We start from the raw sequence: 21,247 nt of genomic DNA on the forward strand, positions 1-21,247 counted from the left end.
AGCAAGAACCTGTTTTGGAAGGAAAGCCTGAGGGGTACAAGTGAGTGCTTCTGTTAAGAGACAGTATGGAAGTCGAGGTTGCAGTCTGAATGGACAGACATCTGATGCGTGACTGCATCAGATAATCAGCTGAGCGACTGGCTGGGGCCATAGCCCGCCTGGGCATGTCACGGCGTGCTTGGGGTTAAAAATGTAATGATTCACATCAGAAGGTCTGACAGGAGAAAGAATCTCACTAGGAGTGGGAACGCTGTGATTGGCTAACGCAATGACGGACAGACCAGTGCATGCGCGGAGCCTCAGGCAACCTCAGCTATCTCGGTTGCCGCCCCCGCTGCCCCGCCACCGCCCAGACGCATACTGGGAAAGCACAGCGAGCACCCGCCTCCGGGAACGAGCCGGTCCCGGGAGGAGTCTAGTCACGGCTCACGGGTTGGTCCGTGCGGACACAGCTCGCAGTGAGGCACTGCCAATAGGCTGTGTGTGCCGGACCACGCCCGCGCGAACTCTCTTCTCGCGAGGCCAGCTAGGCCTGAATATCGTTAGCTGTGTAGAAAGATGGCGGAAAATTTAAAAGGTGAAGTAGTAGCGGTAGAGGCACGGGCCGCTTAGCTGGGCCAGGTGGACTTGGAAGGGTCATGTCGACAGCTCGGGGATCCGGCGTCCGAGGCCATGGAGCCGGGAGCTGGAAGCCGGGTGCGGAAAAGATGAGGCTCCAGGAGCGCGGGCCTGGCGTGCGGGTTGGGCGGGGCTCGGGGGAGGGTCGCATGTTTCAGGACTCGCGGGGTGCGGGGCTGAGTGAGGACGCGGGAGAGGGCCCGCGCCTCAGTTCACGTCTGGTCGGCTTGCCTCCGCGCGGGGTCTTGACAAGCAGTCTGCATCCGCGCGCGGGAAAATTTGGTCCCCGTGACCGTTACCCTTTCGATTTCCACGCGAGACTCCGGAAGGGGAGGAAGGAGGAGGACGGACCCCTTCTTAGACAGACACTTTGGGGGAACGCTAGTGTAGCCTGATGGCGGAAGAGTTCGGAGTAGAGGATTCCCCCCAAAGAGGGGAATGGGGCCTCCCTAGTAGAGTCGGAAGCCTCCATGTGGAAGAAAAGAGGGGTGACTGCTTTGAGGGGGGACTCTCCGGGAGTAAAGCAGCAAGGAAGATGGATTCCACAAGTGTGACCGGACCTGTAAAGGGTAGGCGAGTCCCGCTGTGGTCGCTGCGGTGCCAGCTGCTGGCGACCTTATTTAGGGTCACTTTGACGGTGTTTGAAATGAAAGTTGAAGGGGTTGGGAAGGGAGAAGCGGGATCTGAGACCGCGAAGCGCGGGCACCGGCCCTGAGTCCCCTGGGCCTCGGTTTAAATGTGCCGGAGGCACACAGGAAATCGTTTTAGAGAAGCACTTGGATGATTTCATGTTGACGTGTAAAGTATTTTGTAGCGGGTCTAAGTTTGATCGTTGTAATGGGAAGTCAAAAATATTAAGCGTTTTTAAAAGGTGAAATAGAATGTTGACCGGAATATTTGCAATCGAATGTTTAGTGACATCTGATAAAATGGCTTCTAAAGCACCTTAATGGTATGCTTTGAATCAGAAATTTAGACATTTTTTTTAAGATCCTGTGCAATTGGAAAATATTGGTGATCCCAGAAACAGGTTTTTTGTGTGTGTATAGTATATGTGTTGGTGCATATATACATACGTAAATTTTATTTTTTTGTGCTAGTACTGGGGATTGAACCCAGATCCTTCTGTTCTCTGCTCAAGGCTGTTGCTCCACCACTTAAGCCACATTCCAGTTGTCAGTTGAGGCATATTTAAAAGGACTCATGTCCTTAAGGTGTGTGTGAGACCCGCACGTCAAATGCACTGTGGAAAAATACTTGGGCGGGATCAAGGGCCTCAAGACTAATTCAAGGGTGTTAATGGATTATAATCTCCAAATCTAAAAAGCCCTGTAAATGAGACCTTTTAAAAAAATTGGTATCATAGCAAAAGGTTTTTTAAAACTTAAGACAATTCAGTGAGTCCTTAACATCTTTACTTCATTTTAATATGGCAGTTTTATGCTTTTGCAGTACATGTTACTATTTCAGTAAATGTTACTTCCTTGGATAATGTTACTTTTGCTGTTGCTATTACTTCCTCTGTCTACTACTCAGTGCCCCTTCACCCAGGGAGTGCAAGATTAATGTTGGGGGGCATACTAGTTTTTTTTTTCATACTAGTTTTTAAATTCCAAAATATATTTGGCCCAGAAGTTTCAGATTTGAAGTCCTGTCTTTTCCCTTAACACCTTTGTTAGATGCCCTGGAAATTTTAATCCCAGCTCCCTCCCCACCCACCTCTTGGGACAGTGTAGGTTCCCTTTCTTTTGCAAAGTGAAAGAAGGGTGATTGAGCCTGGACCCCTCTGCTAATTTGGTGGCTGTTTTAGGAATAGTGTAGATGAAACTGGGAAACCATTCCTTTGAGGTAATTAGTCCACCTAACTTCACCTTGAACCTTGCTGCCCCAGGGGCTGCTTTGGGCATTGCACATTCTGGTTCCTGGAACTCCCACTTGCATAAGCCTCTTAGCTCCTGGGGAAGGTGTGTGGATTCAGTTTTCCTGATTCTTGGGTCCCCTCTTTCCAGGTTGCAGTATATGTTGCAAATCCTCTTTGCATCAGCTACAGGATCTGTGCCGCCTGGCCAAGCTCTCCTGCCCTGCTCTTGGTGTGTCTAAGAAGAATTTGTATGACTTTGAAGTGGAGTACCTGTGTGATTACAAGAAGATCCGTGTGAGTTTGGGGTGACTGCTTTAGGGGAGGGGACATCTCAAGAAAATTGGCCTTTTGCTTCACTACCCACACCTGTTTACAAAGGAAATAATCTCTGATCCTTCCTGGAAAAAAAATGGGATGAATAGACCCTCTTATTCCCACTTTACTGGTGGGGAGATTAAGTTGCTTGGTAGGGGGTAAGAGCCATATTAACCCTAAGTAAATCTGTCAGTATTGGAAATAGAAACCAACTGAAATAGAAAACAAATTTAGCTCCCACTCCCCTAAAAGTTATTTACTGAAACCTTTCAGAGCCAAGAAATTTTCCCACAAAAAGGTTTCTATAAAATGGCAACAGTTTCCACTGCTGGCAGGAAAAAACAGCTGGATGGTTACTTAGAAGGATTAAGGAGAGGAACTGAGCCAGCAAGATAGTTTGAGCAGACCAGATGTTGGCTCCAGTGGGAATACAGGCTTTTAACAGAAACCATTTTTTTTTCCCTGTCTTGGGGCTTGATCTCAGCCAGGGTGCTGTCCTTGACTTTTTATGCTCAAAGCTAGAGCTCTACCACTTGGGCCACAGCTCCACTTTTAGCTTTTTGTGGTTAACTATAAATAAGAGTCTCACAGATTTTCCTGCCCTGGCTGGCTTTGAACCACAATCCTTAGATCTCAGCCTCCTGAGTAGCTAGGATTATTGGTGTGAGCCAGCCACCAGTGCCCAGCTCTACAGAAACCCTTTTAAGACTTTTTTTTTCCTATCAGTTGTGGGGATTGAACTCAGGGCCTGGGTACTGTTCATAGCTTTTTTTTTTTCTTTTTTTTTTGGGGGGGGTCCGATCGTGGGGCCTGAATTCTGGGCCTAGGCCCTGTCCCTCAGCTCTTCAGTTCAAGGCCAGTGCTCTACCACTTGAGCCACAGCGCCACTTCTGGCTTTTTTCTTTTTTGCTTATGTGGTGCTGAGGAATCGAACCCTGGGCCTCATTCATGCAAGGCAAGCACTCTACCACTGAGCCACCTTCCCAGCCCCTCATAGCTCTTTTTGTTCAAGGCTTGTGCTCTACTACTTTGAGCCACAGCACCAATTTTGGTTTTCTGGTGGTTAATTGGAGATAAGAGTCTCAACAGCCGGGCGCTGGTGGCTCACACCTGTAATCCTAGCTACTCAGGAGGCTGAGATCTGAGGATTGTGGTTCAAAGCCAGCCCGGGCAGGAGAGACCGTGAGACTCCTATCTCCAATAAACCACCAGAAAACCGGAAGTGGCACTGTAGCTCAAGTGGTAGAGCGCTGGCCTTGAACTGAAGAGCTGAGGGACAGGCCCAGAGTTCAAGCCCCAGGACCGACCAAAAAAAAAAGAGTCTCAACAGACTTTCCAGTCTAATCTGGCATTGAACCACAATCCTCAGCTCACAGCTTCCTGAGTAGCTAAGATTACAGGCATGATCCACCAACACCTGGCTTCTGACTTAAAAAAAAAATTCCTATTATAAAAATAATGTAGAGAGGGGTTACATAAGTCAAGTGATGAGTATATTTCTTTTTGGACAGTGTCGCCCCTTCTGAAATTTCATTTTTCTAATCTGCAAAATGGGGAAGACTTTGAAAGTGGAGATGTGGCTCAAGTGGTAGAGCACTAGCCTTGGGGGAAAAAATAGCTCAAGGAAGCACCCAGGACTGTTAAGAAAAAAGAAAAGAGAAAACTAGTCTTATCTACCTCAAAGTTAAGAGGTTTACTTACTGGGACATATCAAGTGCTCAAAACTACCCAGTACATAACAAATGTTAGAAGAATGTTGCCTAGCACAGTGGCTAAAGCCTGTATTCCTAAATACTTTGGAGACAGAGATGGGAGTTCCTAGTGCAAAAAAGATAATACAGAGATTCAAATTTATTTGTACTGGTACTGGAGCTGAACAGGGTGTTATCCCTTAGCTTTTTGTTCCTCGAAGCTGGTGGTGTAATACCATTTGAGCTACATACCTTCACTTGCAGCTTTTTCTTGGTAAGATATAAGAGCTTCCCTCATGGACTTTTGCTGTTTTTTTTTTGTTGTTGTTGTTGTTGATCATGGGGCCTGAACTCTGGGCCTGGGTGCTGTCCTTCAGCTCTTCAGCTCAAGGCTAGTGCTCTACCACTTGAGCCACAGCGCCACTTCCAGCTTTTTCTGCTTATGTGGTGCTGAGGAATCGAACCCAGGGCCTCGTGCATGCAAGGCAAGCTACTCTACCACTGAGCCACCTTCCCAGCCCCCTCACAGACTTTTGTTCCCTGACTAGCTTTGAACTGTGATCTTTCTAACTCTGCCTCTTGAGTAGGTAGGATTACAGGTGTGAGCTACTGGCATCGAGGTTTTGAGACTCAAATCTTTAGTAATAGCTGGGTGCAGTGGGTGCACCTGCTATTCCCAGCAACACAAGTAGGTTTGAAGTCCAGGGCCTGCCTCTGGCATAAAGTGAGATCCTACCTCAAAAACATGGCAACTGAAAACTGGAAGAGAGCAAGGGAAGGGATGACATTGTCCAGTAAGAAATGTATTCTTTTGTTATTATAAAGCTGATATACTCAGCCAGGCGCCGTTGGTTCACGCCTGTAGTCCTAGCTACATAGGAGGCTGAGATCTGAGGATAGCGGTTCAAAGCCAGCCCGGACATGAAAGACCGTGAGACTCCTATCTCCAATAAACCACCAGAAAACTGGAAGTGGCACTGTAGCTCAAGTGGTAGAGTGCTAGCCTTGAACTGAATTGCTGAGGGACAGCGCTTAGGCCCAGAGTTCAAGGCCCACGACTGACAAAAAAAAAAAAAGCTGATGTACTGGCTGGGAATGTGGCTTAGTGGTAGAGTGCTTTCCTAGCATGCATGAAGCCCTGGGTTTGATTCCTCAGTACTATATGAACAGAAAAAGCTGGAAGTGGCGCTGTGTCTCAAGTGGTAGAGTGCTAGCCTTGAGCCCAGAGAGGCTCAGGAACAGTGCCCAGACCTTGAGTTCAAACTCCAGGACTGGCAAAAAATAAAAGGTGATGTAGGGGCTGGGAAGGTGGCTCAGTGATAGAGTGCTTGCCTTGCATGCATTAAACCCTAGGTTCGATTCCTCAGCATCACATAAACAGAAAAAAAAAGCTGGAACTGGTGCTATGGCTCAAGTGGTAGCACACTAGCCTTGAACTGAAGAGCTGAGGGACAGCGCCCAGGCCCAGATTTCAGGCCCCACGACTGGACCCCCCCCCCCCAAAAAAATAAAAGGTGATATACTTAGGAGTAAAAGTTTTGAAAGTCAGGTAATAAGGAGTCAGAAGGACCACAAGTTCATGGACTTTACAGCATGACCCTGACTCAAGCAAATAAACAAGAGAAACAAACCCGTGTGGTAGCACAAGCCAGTACTCAAGAGGTTATAGGGCTTGGGGCTAGGAAGGTGGCTCAGTGGTAGAGCGCTTGCCTTGCATGCATGAGGCCCTGGGTTTGATTCCTCAGTACTACATAAGCAAAAAAGAAAAAAGCCAGAAGTGGCGCTGTGGCTCACCCAGGCCCAGAGTTCAGGACCCATGACCGGACCCAAAAAAAAACAAAAAAAAAAGGTTGTAGGGCTTGAACTCTGCCTGGGTGCAGTCCCTGGGGTTTTTTGCTCAAGGCTAGCACTCTTACCACTTTGAGCCACAGTGCCACTTCCAGTTTTCTGGTGCTTAATTGGAGATAAGAGTCTCATAGACTTTCCTGCCTGGGCTGGCTTGGAACTGCAATCCTCAGATCTCAGCCTCCTAAGTAGTTAGGATTACAGGCGTGAGCCACTGGTGCCCAGCTTTAAGTACATTTCTTTTTGGACAATATCACTCCTTCCCTTGCACTCTCTTAGTTTTTCCCTCCTATCTACCTACATACAAGTTGGATAGTTCATTTTCCACATAGTGTCTAGTGAGTGCTACTACTGTTTTTTTTTTCTTTCCAGTCCTGTGGTTTGAACTCAGAGTCTTAGCATTGGCCCTTAGCTTTTTTTGTTCAAGGCTATCACTTGAGCCACAGAATAACTTCTGGCTCTTCCTGTGTATGTGGTACTGAGGAATCGAACCCAGGGCTTCATGCATGCTACGCAAGCACTCTACCACTAAGCCACACTCCCAGCCCCCACTGCTACTTTGTTAACCCTTTGTCCCTCCATTTCTGTGCCCTTCCTAACCCTCCCAAAGACAGATAAATGAACAAACAAGTAGAAAAGAAAAACAACAACAAAGAAAAATCTCGTTTTCATTTCTGGGAGAAATATACTCTTTGCCTGACTTAGTTAGCTGTAACAACTCTGTACATCTAATAACAATGTAGGAAAACAAAAGAAAACAAGGAAGTTGGGAGTTGGTGGCTCACACCTGTAGTCCTAGCTACTCAGGAGACAGGTCTGAGAATCTGGGTTCGAAGTCAGCTTTGACAGGAAAGCCCATGGGATTCTTACTGCTAATTAGCCACCAAAATGCCAAGAAGTGGAGTTCTGGCTCAAGTGGTACAACACCAGCCTTGATCCAAAAAGCTAAGAGACAGTGTCCAGTCCTAAATTTAAACCTAAATACCAGCACAAAAAACTTAAGGCAAAAGGGGCTAGAGACACAACTCAAGTGGTAGAACACCTACTTTACAAGCAACAGGCCCTTAATTCAGTCCCTTAAAAAAAGAGAAGAAAAGCATCAAGCTACATTTTTCTTCATTTTGGGGAGGAGGAGCCATAAGACAGGGTAGCTCGGGCTACCTGGAACTTGCTATGTAAACCAGATTGGCCCACCTTCCTGTCTCAGCCTCTTGAGTACTGGCTTGTACTATCATATATAGGTTTGTTTTTCTTATTTATTTGCTTGAGGCAGAGTCTTGCTGTACAGTTCATGAGCTTATAATCCTTCGGACTCAGTCTTCCTAGTCCTGGGATTAGTGGTGTGTAGCACCTTGCTTGGTTTGTATTTGTATTTTCTTTACAAACAAGGAAAGTGAGGACTAGGAAAATTAAACAACTTGCCTAAGGTGACACAGCCAGAGTGCTACAAACTGAAGATTTTTATCTACCTGACTAACTCCAGACTCTGCTGTTAATTCTGTCCGATAGCCGGGTACAGGTGGATCATACCTGAGTAGCTTAATCCCCTAAGGATCATGGTTCGAAGGAAACCTGAACAGGAAAGTCTGTGAGACTCTATCCCCAGTTAACTACCAAAAAGCTGGAAGTGGAGATGTGACCAAGTGGTACAGTGACAACCTTCAGGACAATACTAAGGGACAACACCCAGGCTCTGTGTTCAAGTCCCTGTACTGGCACACACACACACAAAAATCTGTCCTATAGCTACCTCCCATCAATGAAAGCTCTTCTTGGCTGCTGTGTAGAAAACAACTTGTAGGGATTAGGATGGAAGCTGGAGACCAGTGAGGAGGTTCCTGTTGGGAGTTAGGCTAGCCATGATGTTGGTGGCGGTGATAGTGGTTTGATGGTTTGAAGGGCCAAATTCTAGATGGATTTTGAAGGATGTCCTGAGCATGGATGTGGGGAATGTGTGCAGAGGTAGAGTCAAGGATGAGTGAACAGGGCTGGGAATGTGGCTTAGTAGTAGAGTGCTTGCCTAGCATGCATGAAGCCCTGGATTCAATTCCTCAGTACCACATAAACAGAAAAAGCTGGAAATGACACTGTAGCTCCAGTGGTAGAGTGCTAGCCTTGAGCAAAAGAAGCTCAGGGACGGTACCCAGGCCCGAGTTCAAGCCCCAGGACTGCCAAAAAAAAACAAGGATTGAGTGAACAGCTAGAAAGAGGAGGAAGTAGGCTGGGCACTGGTATCTTACACCTGTAACCCTAGCTATCCAGGAGGTTGAGAACTGAGGATCATGGTTCAATGCCAGCCTGGGCAAGAAGATCCAGTGAGACTCCTATATCCAGTTAACCCCTTAACAGCTGGAAATGGAGCTGTGGCTCAAGTGGCAGAGCTCTGACCTTGAGCAAAAAAAGAGCTCAAGGATAGAGCCCAGCCCCTGAGTTCAAGCCCTAGGACTGCCATTTAAAAACAAAAGGGGACTGGGAAGGTGGCTCAGTGGTGGAGTGCTTGCCTTGCATGCATGAGGCCCTGGGTTCTATTCCTCAGCACCACATAAACAGAAAAAACCGTAAGTGGCGCTGTGGTTCAAGTGGTAGAGTACTAGCCTTGAGCTGGGGGACATGCCCAGGCCCAGAGTTCAACCCTCACGACCAACACAAAAACAACAACAACAAATAAGAGGCCAGGCACCTGTGGCTCAACTCAGGAGGTTGAGATCTGAGGATTGTACTTCAAAGCCAGCCCGAGCAGGAAAGCCCATGAGTCTCTTTATCTCCAATTAACCACCAGAAAACCATTGGTGCTGTGGCTCAATGTGGTAGAGCACTAACCTCGAGCAAGAAAGCTCAGGCCCTGAACTCAAGCCCCACATCCTACAAAAACAAAAAAAAGAGGGGGAAGCTGTTGATGGAAACGTGGGAGAAAGGACATGGTTTGGGGAAATGAAATGCAAAGTAGGCACTGGACAGATAGCAGAGGGGCAGGGAGGGCATTGAACTTAGTAATCCTTTCCACACAGGATCAAGAGTATTATCTGGTAAAGTGGCGCGGGTACCCTGACTCGGAGAACACCTGGGAGCCACGGCAGAATCTCAAGTGTGTGCGCCTCCTCAAGCAGTTCCATAAAGATTTAGAAAGGGAGCTGCTCCGGCGGCACCACCGATCCAGGCCACCCCGGCACCTGGACCCAAACTTGTCCAACTACCTGGTGCAGAAGGCTAAGCAGAGGCGGGCTCTCCAGCGCTGGGAACAGGAACTCAATGCCAAGCGCAACCACATTGGACGCATCACTGTGGAGAACGAGGTGGACTTAGATGGCCCCCCTCGGGCCTTTGTGTATATAAATGAGTACCGTGTTGGTGAGGGCATCACCCTCAACCAGGTAGCTGTGGGCTGTGAGTGCCAGGACTGTCTGTGGGCACCCTCAGGAGGCTGCTGTCCCGGGGCATCCCTGCACAAGTTTGCTTACAATGACCAGGGCCAGGTGCGCCTACGAGCTGGACAGCCTATCTACGAGTGCAACTCCCGCTGTCGCTGTGGCTATGACTGCCCCAACCGTGTAGTCCAGAAGGGTATCCGCTATAACCTCTGCATCTTCCGCACGGACGATGGGCGTGGCTGGGGTGTCCGCACCTTGGAGAAGATCCGTAAGAACAGCTTTGTCATGGAGTATGTTGGAGAGGTAAGGAGATAGGCCTGGGAGGGCATGTGGGCAGTAAGTGTACTCAGATTTCACTACCATGTGGTTGAAATTCCTTGTGAGGAAGGTCTGGGAGGTCTGTCTGCATGGCTTTAAGGATATGAATACCTGGCCAACTTGGGCTGGGAATATGTCTTAGTGGTAGAGTGCTTACCTAGCATGCATGAAGCCCTGAGTTCGATTCTTCAGTACCACATAAACAGAAAATGCCAGAAGTGGTGCTGTGGCTCAAGTGGTAGAGTGCTATCCTTGAGCAAAAAAGAAGCTCAGGGATGGTGCCCAGGCCCTGAGTTCAAGGCCCAGGACCAGCAAAAAAAAAAAAATCTAGAGCCCACCAGCACAGTCATATGGGTTAAGTTAATTAACATTGAAGTGCTTCTGTCGAGGGTTGACTTCATAAGGGTACCTAGCAAAAAAGCAGTATAGGAACTGAGCTCTAGGCAACATTCATTTTAGAGGCCACGTAGTGTGAGGACTGAGTAGTGTTATCTGAAAAGGCGTATCATCTCAGGTTACAGTGCCATGTTATCACAAATGTGTCTGGAATAGGATGCAGGCATGCCTTGGATGGTGGTTAGCTACCTTTTCTAGATCACCTTTGGGAAAAGCTAGAAGATACTTGAGTCAGGCCAGTTGCTGTAAGGAACAATGCCCAGATTCTGGTAGCTTTGTATATTAGCACTTTGCCATGAGCACCAGAAACTCCTGAGCAGGCGTTTCTACGGGGGTGTGGAGGGATCCTTAGGTTCTTTCCCTACTTGTGCTTTTCTCAAGCTTCCAGTTCACTGCCAGATCCTCAGCATTGCCTAGAAGTTTCTGGTGACCTGGTGGAGGGACTGACGGTGAGGGTTCTAATGGGTCAGGCCTGGACACAGTGCATGTCACTTCTGCTCACTATTTGCTGGCTGGAACTGAGTCACTTTACCTCAGTGCCAAGTAGGGGTGAGAAAGGAAATGCTTTAGCCATGTGTGTGGTCAAGTGTAAAATCAAGAGGTAATGGGTGGCTGAAAATGTAGCTTAGTGGTAGAGTGCTTACTTAGCATGCATGAAGCCCTCTTCCTCTGTACCATATAAACAGAAAAAGTCAGAAGTGGTGCTGTGTCTTAAGTGGTAGAGTGCTAGCCTTGAGCAAGAGAAGTTTAGCCACAGTCCCTAGTCCCTGAGTTGAAGCCCTAGGACTGGCAAAAAAGAAGTAATGGGTAAATAGCTGTCAAGTGTGTCTGTTACAGTGTTAGATCCTAAGGTGGGATATGGTTGGCCTTTTGACCAGGGAGGTTTATTTTGTTTTTGTTAATATAGACCTGTGTTGAGCCTGTTGCTGGTGGCTCATGCCTGTAACCCTAGCTGCTCAGGAGGATGATATCTGAGGATTGCATCTCAAAGCCAGCCCAGGCAGGAAAGTGTGATTCTTACCTCCAATTAACCACTAGAAAACTGCAAGTGGCACTTAGCTCAAAGTGGTAGATCACTAGCCTTGAGCAAAAGAGCTCAGGGATAGTGCCCAGGCCCTGAGTTTCAAGCCCCAGGACTGGAAAAGGAAATTTTGTAAACCTGTCTCATGTCTTGGGAGATATTTAGCATCCCTGGATCTTAACCATCAACCATCTTAATCCCTGAGTGTGCCTTGCCAGAGAGACAACCCCAAAGCCTGCACAGATTTCTATAGGTCCCTTAAGGAACACACATCTCAGGGTGTCTACACTGCAGCAGTGACACAGTTGAAGAAGAAAGGCTCCCATTCTGAGGAATCAGAGTAGAGGTCAGACCCTAGAGGGACAGATAGAAAGTCTCAAAGCAAATCTACACCATAGAGGACCCTAACAGTCCAAACAAGGGAACAACCACACCCCAGTCTGCTAGAGGAAATGTCCATAGACCAGAGAGAGGGCCAGGCTTGTTGAGTGAAGAGGTCCTAAGGATCTGTAGGAAGAGATGTTTGCATCCTAGAGTACCCTGGTGAGCTAGGGGAAGAATGTGTGCTCTTCCCATCTCCTGACTTGGGAGGTAACCACACCCATGCTGTTATAAGGGGCAGGAAAAAGTATTCTCAACTCCAGAGAAGTCTATACCCGTGAGCACCCTGATAGGACAGAGGTGTCCAGGCCCTTAGAGGGTGGCACTAACTGTGTAGATGAGGATATATATTCGTATTCTGGGGGCCCCTGGCAGTCTGGGAGGGTGATGGTAGTGTTCAGACCCTAAAGAATCCTGACAGTCCTAGAGGCCTTCCCAGGAGGAATCAAGTCCACTTCACTAATGGGTAGAGGAAAAGCTATCTCTACATACGATCCTGCAGGAAGAAGAGCCTACACTCCACATTAGCCTCAGTATCCCCTGGTCTTACTGTACTGACTCTTCACCTCTGGAAACTCTCTCACCTATTCTACTCTTTTAACAATTTTCTTTATGCATGCTATTCCATGTCCTCCCATCTGGCCATGATTGGCAACTTCCAGGTCCACTTGTGGGACCCTTTGGTGCCACAGTCCCTCTCAAATACTGCCTCAAATACTGCCAGGGCCAGACTCTTCAGTATGGCCTTTGAAGAGGGTATAGAGCAAGGTGGGTAAAAAAGGTGGACCCAGTGCCTGCTTGCCTACTCAAGGTTGCATCTCTGTTCCACCACTCATCAGCAGTCAACTCACCTCTCTTTGTTTCAGTTTCCTAATCTGGAACATGGGAGCTGTAAGAGCACCCTCCTCATACGCTTGTTAGAGGCGTTTAGCTAGTTATTCTGTGTGAAGCACTTGGAGGAGACGCTTGAGCAGTGCCCAGTACACAGTAAGTCTCAGGTAAGTGTTAGCTGCTACAAGTCTAAAAGTTAGAAAATCCAAAATGCTCAGGCTTCAGGGTCCTAACTCTTGTACCCTACAAACAACAGGAAGTCGGGTGCTGGTGGCTCATGTCTGTAATCCTAGCTACTCAGGAAGCTGAGATCTGAGGAGTTCAAAGCCAGCCCAGGTAGAAAGGTCTGTGAGACTCTTATCTCCAATAAACCACCAGAAAATGAAGTAGTGCTGTGGCTCAAGTGGTAGAGCGCTCGCCTTGAGCTGAAGAGCTCAGGGACAGCACCCAGGCCCAGAGTTCAAGCCCCACAACAGACAAAACCAACAATGACAACGACAAAAAGGTTTCCTGGGGAACTCACCCTTCCCTTCTCTGCACAGTTTTCTCCATGCTATTCCATGGCCTCTACCTTGCCACAATCAGCAACTTCCAGGCCCACCTCTGGAGGGTATCCTGAGATCCAATGGTCCTTCTGATAGTACCACAGTTCCCCAAAATACTTTCAGTGCCAACCTCCTTCCCACATGGCCTCAAGATGGCACAGCAAGATGGGTAGGAGAGTGGGCTTCAAACCCATCTGGCTACAAGATTGGGTTCAACCTGACCCAATAAAAATCTATTTAGTCTTTATTATTCTTACTTGAGGTGAAGTTATGTGGTGGTACTATTCTATATGCTTCCAAAGTGCTATGTAATTGAGGCCATAAGCCCCATACCTAAATGCTACACTGTCCTACTTTGGGACACTGACAATCACACCTGCTACGTAAGCAGCCTTTCACTCCTTTGCACTGTTCCATTTGGTCCAAACCTTCACATTTCTTCAGGACATTTTGACCCTCAACCAGCATAGACTACTAACACATTTTATCCATTATGAAATATGCATCCCCTTCATATTTGAATAGCTCTGGAATGAAGGTGAGTGTTAATTGACTTAATTAAATGATAGACATCATTTAATTAGCAGCTTTTCTCTCTTGGTAAAAGGCATCTTAGACAAGATTTGGCACTCAACTGCTCATTACATCTCTGTTCCCAACCAAACTACTTCATTAAATTAGGATGGAATTTTTGTCATTTTACCTGTTCTACAGGTAAGAAAACAGAGGCCCAGAGAGGTGTAATAACTTGTTCAGAGTCACAAAGCTAATAACAAATATTTTTAAGGCTAAGTGTCTAACACTAGTGCTCAGCTAGGCCTGTTGTTGTTCTTGCTTTTTGAGGGGAGGGTAATTGGTGCTAAAGAAACGACAAGCACAGGGAGAAGGCATTGAAAGTCTCACTTCTGGGTAGTGGCAGAATAGCAGTTGATTCAGTCTGCTGGATCTCATTCATCTCCACATCTTTTCCAAGCTGCCCGTTACTATGCTGTCTGTCTTCCCCCAACAGTCTGGAAAGCTGCTGGTAAACAGGGATGGGAAGAGGCATGAGTTTGTTCCTGGTTTTTCAAGGTAGGCCACCCATTACAGCATGGCACTAGAAAGAGAAGGAACCGTTTGTGCCCTAGAGGGTTTGTGTGATGACTCAACTCCTGGTAAGACTGGGGGAACAGGTAAGGGCAGAATAGGCAGGAAGGTGGAGCCTGCAAAGGATGCGGGCTTTCTTCTTGGCATGGAGAGGAGCTACAATTAGAAAGATGGTTCAGACAAGAGCCAGTGTGCTGGTAAAAAGGCTGTCTCTTGATCCTAGAACTTATTGAGTGAGGTGACTGGTTTCTAAGTAGCTAGGAAGTGTGAGGCTCAGAGAAGAGCTATCTCCTTTTAGCCAACACCACAAGGTAGAGTCTGACCTCAGAATTCTTGGCTTCACAAGGACTCTGGCTCTCTTTTGTGTGCCAGTTCTGGGGCTTGAACTCTGGCCCTGAGCTTTTTTTTTTCTCTCATGGCTAGTGTTCTACCATTAGAACCATATCTTTTTTGGTAGTTAACTAGAGAGAGTCTCAAGGACTTTCTTTCATGAGTTGGCTTTGTACTTCAGTTTTCAGCCTCCTTAGCTAGATTACAGGCAGGAATCACCAGGGCCCAGCTCAGCTTGGCTTTTTTTTGCTAGTTCTAGGGCTTAAACTCAGAACTCAGGGTGTGGGCATTGTCCCTAGGTTTCTTTTGCTCAAGGCTAGCACTCTACCACTTGGGGCACAGCACCACTTCTGGTTTGTTCTGTTTACTAAGGAACCAAACCCAGGGCTTCATGCATGCATGCTAGGCAAGCACTCTACCATTAAGCCACATTCCCAGCCTCACTTGGCTCTTTTTTTTTTGTCAGTTGTGGGGCTTGAACTCTGGGCCTGGATGCCATCCCTGAGCTCTTCAGCTCAAGGCAAGTACTCTACCACTTGAGCCACAGCACCACTTCTGGTTTTCTGGTGGTTTATTGGCGATGAGTCTCACAGACTTTCCTGCCCAGGCTGGCTTTGAACTGCGATCCTCACATCTCAGTTTCCGGAGTACTAGGATTATAGACAAGAGCCGGTAGTGCCCAGCTTCTTTTTTCTTTTCTTTTCTTTTTTTTTTTGCCAGTCCTGGGACCTGAACTCTGTCTGGGTGCTGTCCCTGAGGTAGCTATCTCCCTCCCTCCCTCTTTTCCTTTCTTCCTTCCTACCTTCCAAGGCTAGCGCTGTAGCACTTGAGCCACAGTTCCACTTGTGGATTTTTGGTAGTTTATTGGAGATAAGAGTCTCAATGGGGTGGGTGCTGGTGGCTCATGTCTATAATCCTAGCTACTCTGGAGGCTGAGATCTGAGGATCATGGTTCAAAGCCAGCCTGGGCAGGAAAGTCTGTGAGACTCTTATCTCTAATAAACCACTCAAAAACCAGAAGTGGAGCTGTGGCTCAAGCGGTAGAACACTCACCTTGAGCTGAAGAGCAGTAGAGTGCTCGCCTTGAGCTGAAGAGCGTGGGGACAGTGCGCAAGCCCAGAGTTCAAGCCCCACAACTGACCCCCCCCCAAAAAAAAAGAGTAGAGATTCTCTTGTAAGGGATATAACAAGAGCCAAAGAAGTATGGTGCTTGAGGCCCTGAGTTCATGTCCCAGTACTGGTATCAAAAAATTGCATATGAAAGAATCAGCATATCTCCTGGATGGAATAGAAAGAGGCAATGAGCACTGTGGTTTGGAAGTAAATATGGGTTGCAGAAGGGGTTAATTTGTAAGTCAGAAGAATGTTGGTACCCCAGCCACATGGGGTTGGTGGAAAAGGTTTGTGTCTAGGGTTGTCTGTGGAGTGGACAGTGGGTCTTTTGAGTAAGAGAAAGGGAAAGGAAAAAGAAGTGTGGGGAGAAGAGAATATTGGACCTGTCTGGAAGACTGCCATTGAATAAAGGACAGCTTGCTAGGCTAGAGAACCAATGGAAAAGAAAAAATCATTACCACATGTCTGCTGTGGGCTATGCACTCTTCTGGTATCCTGACTGAGGAGTAGGAGGAAGTAGGAGGAGGCTGGCACTTCAGGCACCCTGAGTTGAGATGGTAGTCTTGGGACCTTGGCCTGGAAAAGTGTGTAGTCACTCATGCTTGGAGATTGCCAGAGGCAGTAGTCATTGGTTTCAGGAAGGAGAGGAGAGCTCTGTCAAGCAAGAGTAAGGTGAAGCTGGGTGCTTGTGGCTCATTCCTATAATCCTAAGTGGCTCAGGAGGCTGAGATCTGAGGATCATGTGTTTGAAGCCAGATTGGGCAAGAAAGTCCGTGAGACTTTTAGTCTTCAATTAACCACATACACACCACACACACACACACACACACACACACAACGGAAGTGGAGCTGTGGCTCAAGTGGTAGTAGTAGAGTGCTAGCCTTGAGCATAAAAGCTCAGGGACATTGCCTGGTACACACACAAACACACAAAGTGAGGTGGAATTCATCAATAGATTGGGTGGGTACCTTCATGTTCCCTAGGATGGGGAGCCCAGCTGGGGAAAAGACAAGTGGTGGAGGATCCACCTGCTATCTCTAGGACTGGGTGTTGGCACTGCCAAGCATAGTGTAGACTTGAGGGAGAGCTGCTCTCATCTCTGCTTGGGTATCTTACTTTTTTTGGCCACTCCTGGGGCTTGAACTCAGGGCCTGAGCACTGTCCCTGAGTTTCTTTTGCTCAGAGTTAAAAATCCACCACTTGAACCACTGCCACCACATCTGGCCTTTTCTGTTTTATGTGGTACTGTCTTATGAATCCAGGGCTTCATGCATGCTAGGCAAGCACTCTACCACTAAGCCACATTCCCAGCCCTGGGTATCTTTTTCTTTAGTGTTCTCTCTTTATCTCATTCTATCTCTTTCATTCTGTTCCAAGATTTTGGCTTTGGCCTCTTTACTGAATATCTCAAACTCAGAGACCTTAAGGTCTTGAACCTCTGAAGGCCTTAGGGTCTTTTTGTTGTTGCATTGGTCGTGGGGCTTGAACTCAGGGTCTAGGCACTGTCCTTGAGCTCTTTTGCTCAAGGCTACAGCGCCACAGCACCACTTCCAGTTTTCTGGTGGCTAGTTGGAGCCAAGAGTCTTATGGACTTTTTTTTGCCTGGGCTGGCCTTTGAACCTTGATCGTCAGATCTTAGCCTCTCAGCAGCAACGTTTACAGGCATGAACCACCAGAACCCTGCCCTTGGGGGTCTTTCATACTCAAGATTCTGTCTGTGTTTCTTTCTCTGTCACTAAGGCTTTTGTCTGAATCTTTTCTGTCCATTCTGGCCTTCTCTCTGCCTTCCCCCAACCCTGCCATTCCAGGTTTCTTTCTTCCTTTTTGTTCTCCATGTCTTGTTTGTCACCTGTGTGGTCTACATTGTCTTGTACTTGCTCTAGGCCTCTTGCATTGGATCTGTCAAGCCTCTCCCTCTCTAGTTCTCCTTTGCACCCTGGTCGTCATTCCTCATTGCCCTTACTCTGAATTTCTGTCTCAGTCCCCATCTTGCTCTGACTCAAGGGCTCTGGCACATCTTCAGCAGGCTTTCTGGGCAGCAGAAGGTGGGCTTTGTCCTTTGTAGTCAAGCCCCCCACCACTGTAAGGATGCCTTCCTGCCATCCAGAGGCAGAAGGAAAGGTGGGTGGTAGGTAGTTCTCTGAGAAGTGGTGGGGCCAGCTTGCCTGAACCATCATGACAAATCTATTCTCTTCCTTTCCCAGATCATTACCTCAGAGGAGGCAGAGCGGCGGGGCCAGATCTACGACCGCCAGGGTGCTACCTACCTCTTTGACCTGGACTACGTGGAGGATGTGTATACTGTGGATGCTGCCTACTATGGCAATATCTCCCACTTTGTCAACCATAGTGTGGGTCCCCCAGCAGGTGGGCAGTGGGTTGAAAGGGGGTAGACCAGGGTTCCTCCTCACCCTCCCACTGTTCTTTCTTGCCCAGTGTGACCCCAACCTGCAAGTGTACAACGTATTCATAGATAACCTTGATGAGCGGCTGCCCCGCATCGCTTTCTTTGCCACAAGGACCATCTGGGCAGGCGAGGAGCTCACCTTTGATTACAACATGCAAGGTGGGAGCAACAAGGGCCCTGGGGGATTGGGGTGCACAGTCACTTCCTTCTCAAGGAACAGGTGGGAGGGATCACTGAGGATCAAGGGACGTTTGTTCACTGGAGTTTGAAGGATGTTCCTTCTAACTCCCAGTCTCCTACCTGGACTCTTTCCTATACCTTGGGTAATTCCCATATTTTGACCATTGGGCCCCAATCAGAGCTGTGATTGCCAAAACTCACAGGAAAGGATGGTTGGCTGGAGAGTTAGGGCACTACTGTGCCCTATCTTTTTGTTTGTTTGTTTGTTTTGGCCAGTCGTGGGGCTTGAACTAAGGGCACTATGTAGCCCTGAGCGCTTTTTGCTTCAGGGCTAGCACTCTACCAGTTTGAGAGACAGCACCACTTCTGGTTTTCTGGTGGTTAATTGGAGATAAGAGTCTCAGGAGCCAGCTCCTTCCTGGGTGGCTTTAAACCATGATCCTCAGATCTCAGCCTCCTGAGTAGCTAGGATTACAGGTGTGAGCCACCAGCGCCCAGCTCTGTGCCCTGTCTTGACTGAGTGGTACCTCTAGCCCCTCCCTACTCAAGCAGGGAAAAGGTCATTTTCCTTCTTCCCTCTGTCTGGACACCATTGTGGCCTCCAACTATAACCTTCCTTCACAGACTAGCCTCTCTGAGACACCTGAGATAGATCTTGGATAGAGGAGTTCAGGTGCCCTTCTGGGTTGCCCAGGTGGCCCACCGTTCCATTCTCCTTGATTCCCTGACAACCCTTCTGCCTATCCTAACCTCCTTCAGTCTCTGGCGTAAACGTCCCTCCAGTGGTATGTTCTGGCCCCATCTCCCAATCCTCATCCCACAGATCATCTCCTAACTTAAGCTCCCTTGGCCCTTGGTCTCCTGAAGTAGAGGGTAGCAGGACAACTCTATACAGTCCTTCTAACAAGTTCCTTCCCTCCCTTCCTGATTATGACTCCATAGTGGATCCCGTGGACATAGAAAGTACCCACATGGACTCCAACTTTGGCCTGGCTGGGCTCCCTGGATCCCCCAAGAAGCGGGTCCGTATTGAATGCAAGTGCGGGACTCAATCCTGCCGAAAATATCTCTTCTAGTCCTGAGAAATCTTCATCAAACTGACTGAGAGGCCTGAACCTACCCATCTCTCTCCTACTGCTGTCCTCTTGTGGGGATGACCACCAATGCCTCTCCTGCTGCCATCTGCCCTTGCTTGCTTCTACCTGCCCCAGGGTCAGGGGTGTGGTGAGGATCAACTCCGGGTCCCCTTTCCCTTTCCCAGTTGTGGGTTGCACTTAGAAACCTCCCACTCGCCACTTTTGGAAGTACATTTTTTTATGTCAAGTTTTGTCTGTATTTGAGATTTCGGGCCTTTCATGGAGGTCCAAGGGCTGAGCTCCAGCCAAGCCCCAGAATAGGGGTGATTTTAGTTGGTTGGCTTGTTGGGGTTTTTTTTTTTCACTGCTTTGTTTTGAGACAGAGTCTTTATGTAATAGATGCTGGCCTGGAACTTGCTATGAAGCCCAGGCTACCCTTGAATTCATGCCCCTTCTTGTCTCCCAATGCCCAAGTGCTGGGATTAACAGGTGTGTGGTACCACACCCAAAGAAGATATTTTGTTGTTGCACCTGCTTTTTTTTTTGCCTGGAGCCTGAGGGCTCTGTTGTGGGTCTCATTCCTGCCCCATTAGTATGAGGCAACCCCAGGGCAGGTGGACATAGCTACTGTCCTCCTGAAAGAAAAGGAGATCTCCCAGGGCTCTGACTGTGTTTGGTTTCTGCTTATTATACTTAACGATGCTAGCCTTAAGAGTTGTATGTTCTCTTGTCTGGGCTGTAGATCTGGAAAGCCCACATGCCCCTGGAAGGGAGATAAGATACCTATGGCCCAGACTCTGCCAGCCCTGAAACAGGGAGCTAAGAATCAAGCTCTATCTTTGTCAAGAAGTATCTCACACTCTTAGGAACTCCTGAGAGTTCTGGAAACCCCAGCCCTGGGGTATGATGACTTCTGGGACTACTTGAGGCTGGAATCAAGACCTAGATAGTCTGTAGATAGCACTTAGAACAATAATGTGCATTGATTAGAAGCTGATAATGTGCCAGGGACTGGATAGAGTACCTGGTCCATGTGGACTGTCTCAGGGAAGCCTTGAAAACCACAGAGATGGAGCCCAGTGAAGGGCTCACATGGCAGAAGGCAAAGTACAGGCCAAGAGTTGCAGGGAAGAACTTCACTCAGATGTGCTGGGCTGAGAAGGGAGTCCCTGCTGCCTGCCAGCCCTCTAACCTGTTGAGCTCACCCTGGGTCCACTGGTCTGAAAAAGTTAATTACCTAGACATGTACAAAAAGGCAAAGGGTCTGATGGCTGCCTCGTCTCCTGCTCCCTCCTCCTGTGACATGTTCTCTAGGAAGCCTTTCCTGACTACCTGTGCCTACCAGAGTGTCCCCATGTGTGATTGTGCCCTGCTACCAGATGCCAGATCTGTTGTGTCTATGTGGGTGTTTCCTGCCCTTTTCCCCCCAGGTTTACCTTCAAGCTTGGACTGAATCTGGTTCTCTTGTGTACCCCTTCAGCCCTACCCAGTCTGGAACGGACATCAATAAATATTGTTGACTGAACAAGCTGAGGTGTGGAGAATTGTGGGGTCTGGGTAGGTGCTGGGAGATGAAAGGGTAGGGGCCAAATGGTGCACAGTGTAGGGGGGGGACCAGGAAGTGGCCTGGAAATAGGAGTTTTCAAGGTTCAGCTATCTGACTCAGCCTAGATTCCCCACAGCATACCACTTGAACCATCTGTAAAGCATCCTAAAGGAAGTTTGCTTCAAACAAGATTTTTTTTTTTTTTTGGTCCGGTCGTGGGGCCTGAACTCTGGGCCTGGGCGCTGTCCCTCAGCTCTTCAGCTCAAGGCTAGCGCTCTACCACTTGAGCCACAGCGCCACTTCCGGCTTTTTTCTTTT

General features: G+C 48.1%; 1 protein-coding gene across 3 annotated transcripts; it reads left to right on the top strand.

Annotated features, from left to right (window-relative positions):
* The first annotated feature begins 371 nt into the window (after window positions 1-371).
* Suv39h1 (suppressor of variegation 3-9 homolog 1) lies at window positions 372-20,905 on the top strand. 3 transcript variants are annotated; one of them, XM_042669264.1, is made up of 6 exons: window positions 372-577; window positions 2,628-2,773; window positions 9,339-10,001; window positions 17,925-18,071; window positions 18,157-18,286; window positions 19,250-20,905. In XM_042669264.1, the coding sequence occupies exons 1-6, from the start codon at window positions 559-561 to the stop codon at window positions 19,381-19,383; spliced, it is 1,239 nt and encodes a 412-aa protein (XP_042525198.1). In that variant the 5' UTR covers window positions 372-558; the 3' UTR covers window positions 19,384-20,905. The 3 variants fall into 3 exon arrangements, with proteins under 3 accessions (XP_042525198.1, XP_042525197.1, XP_042525196.1); XM_042669263.1 differs by lacking the exon at window positions 372-577 and adding an exon at window positions 597-696; XM_042669262.1 differs by lacking the exon at window positions 372-577 and adding an exon at window positions 835-1,187.
* Window positions 20,906-21,247: the final 342 nt, after the last annotated feature.

The sequence above is a fragment of the Dipodomys spectabilis genome, unplaced genomic scaffold, assembly GCF_019054845.1.
Source record: "Dipodomys spectabilis isolate Male_0828 unplaced genomic scaffold, ASM1905484v1 ptg000492l, whole genome shotgun sequence".
Classification (NCBI taxonomy): Eukaryota; Metazoa; Chordata; class Mammalia; order Rodentia; family Heteromyidae; genus Dipodomys; species Dipodomys spectabilis.

What these genes read in the sequence shown, in the direction of transcription:
- Suv39h1 (XM_042669262.1), top strand. Translation starts at nt 1,013, where the DNA reads ATGGCGGAAGAGTTCGGAGTAGAGGATTCCCCCCAAAGAGGGGAATGG. An exon ending in GTGATTACAAGAAGATCCGT is followed by an intron (nt 2,774 to 9,338) that starts GTGAGTTTGGGG and finishes CTTTCCACACAG; the next exon opens with GATCAAGAGTATTATCTGGT. An exon ending in TCATGGAGTATGTTGGAGAG is followed by an intron (nt 10,002 to 17,924) that starts GTAAGGAGATAG and finishes TTCCTTTCCCAG; the next exon opens with ATCATTACCTCAGAGGAGGC.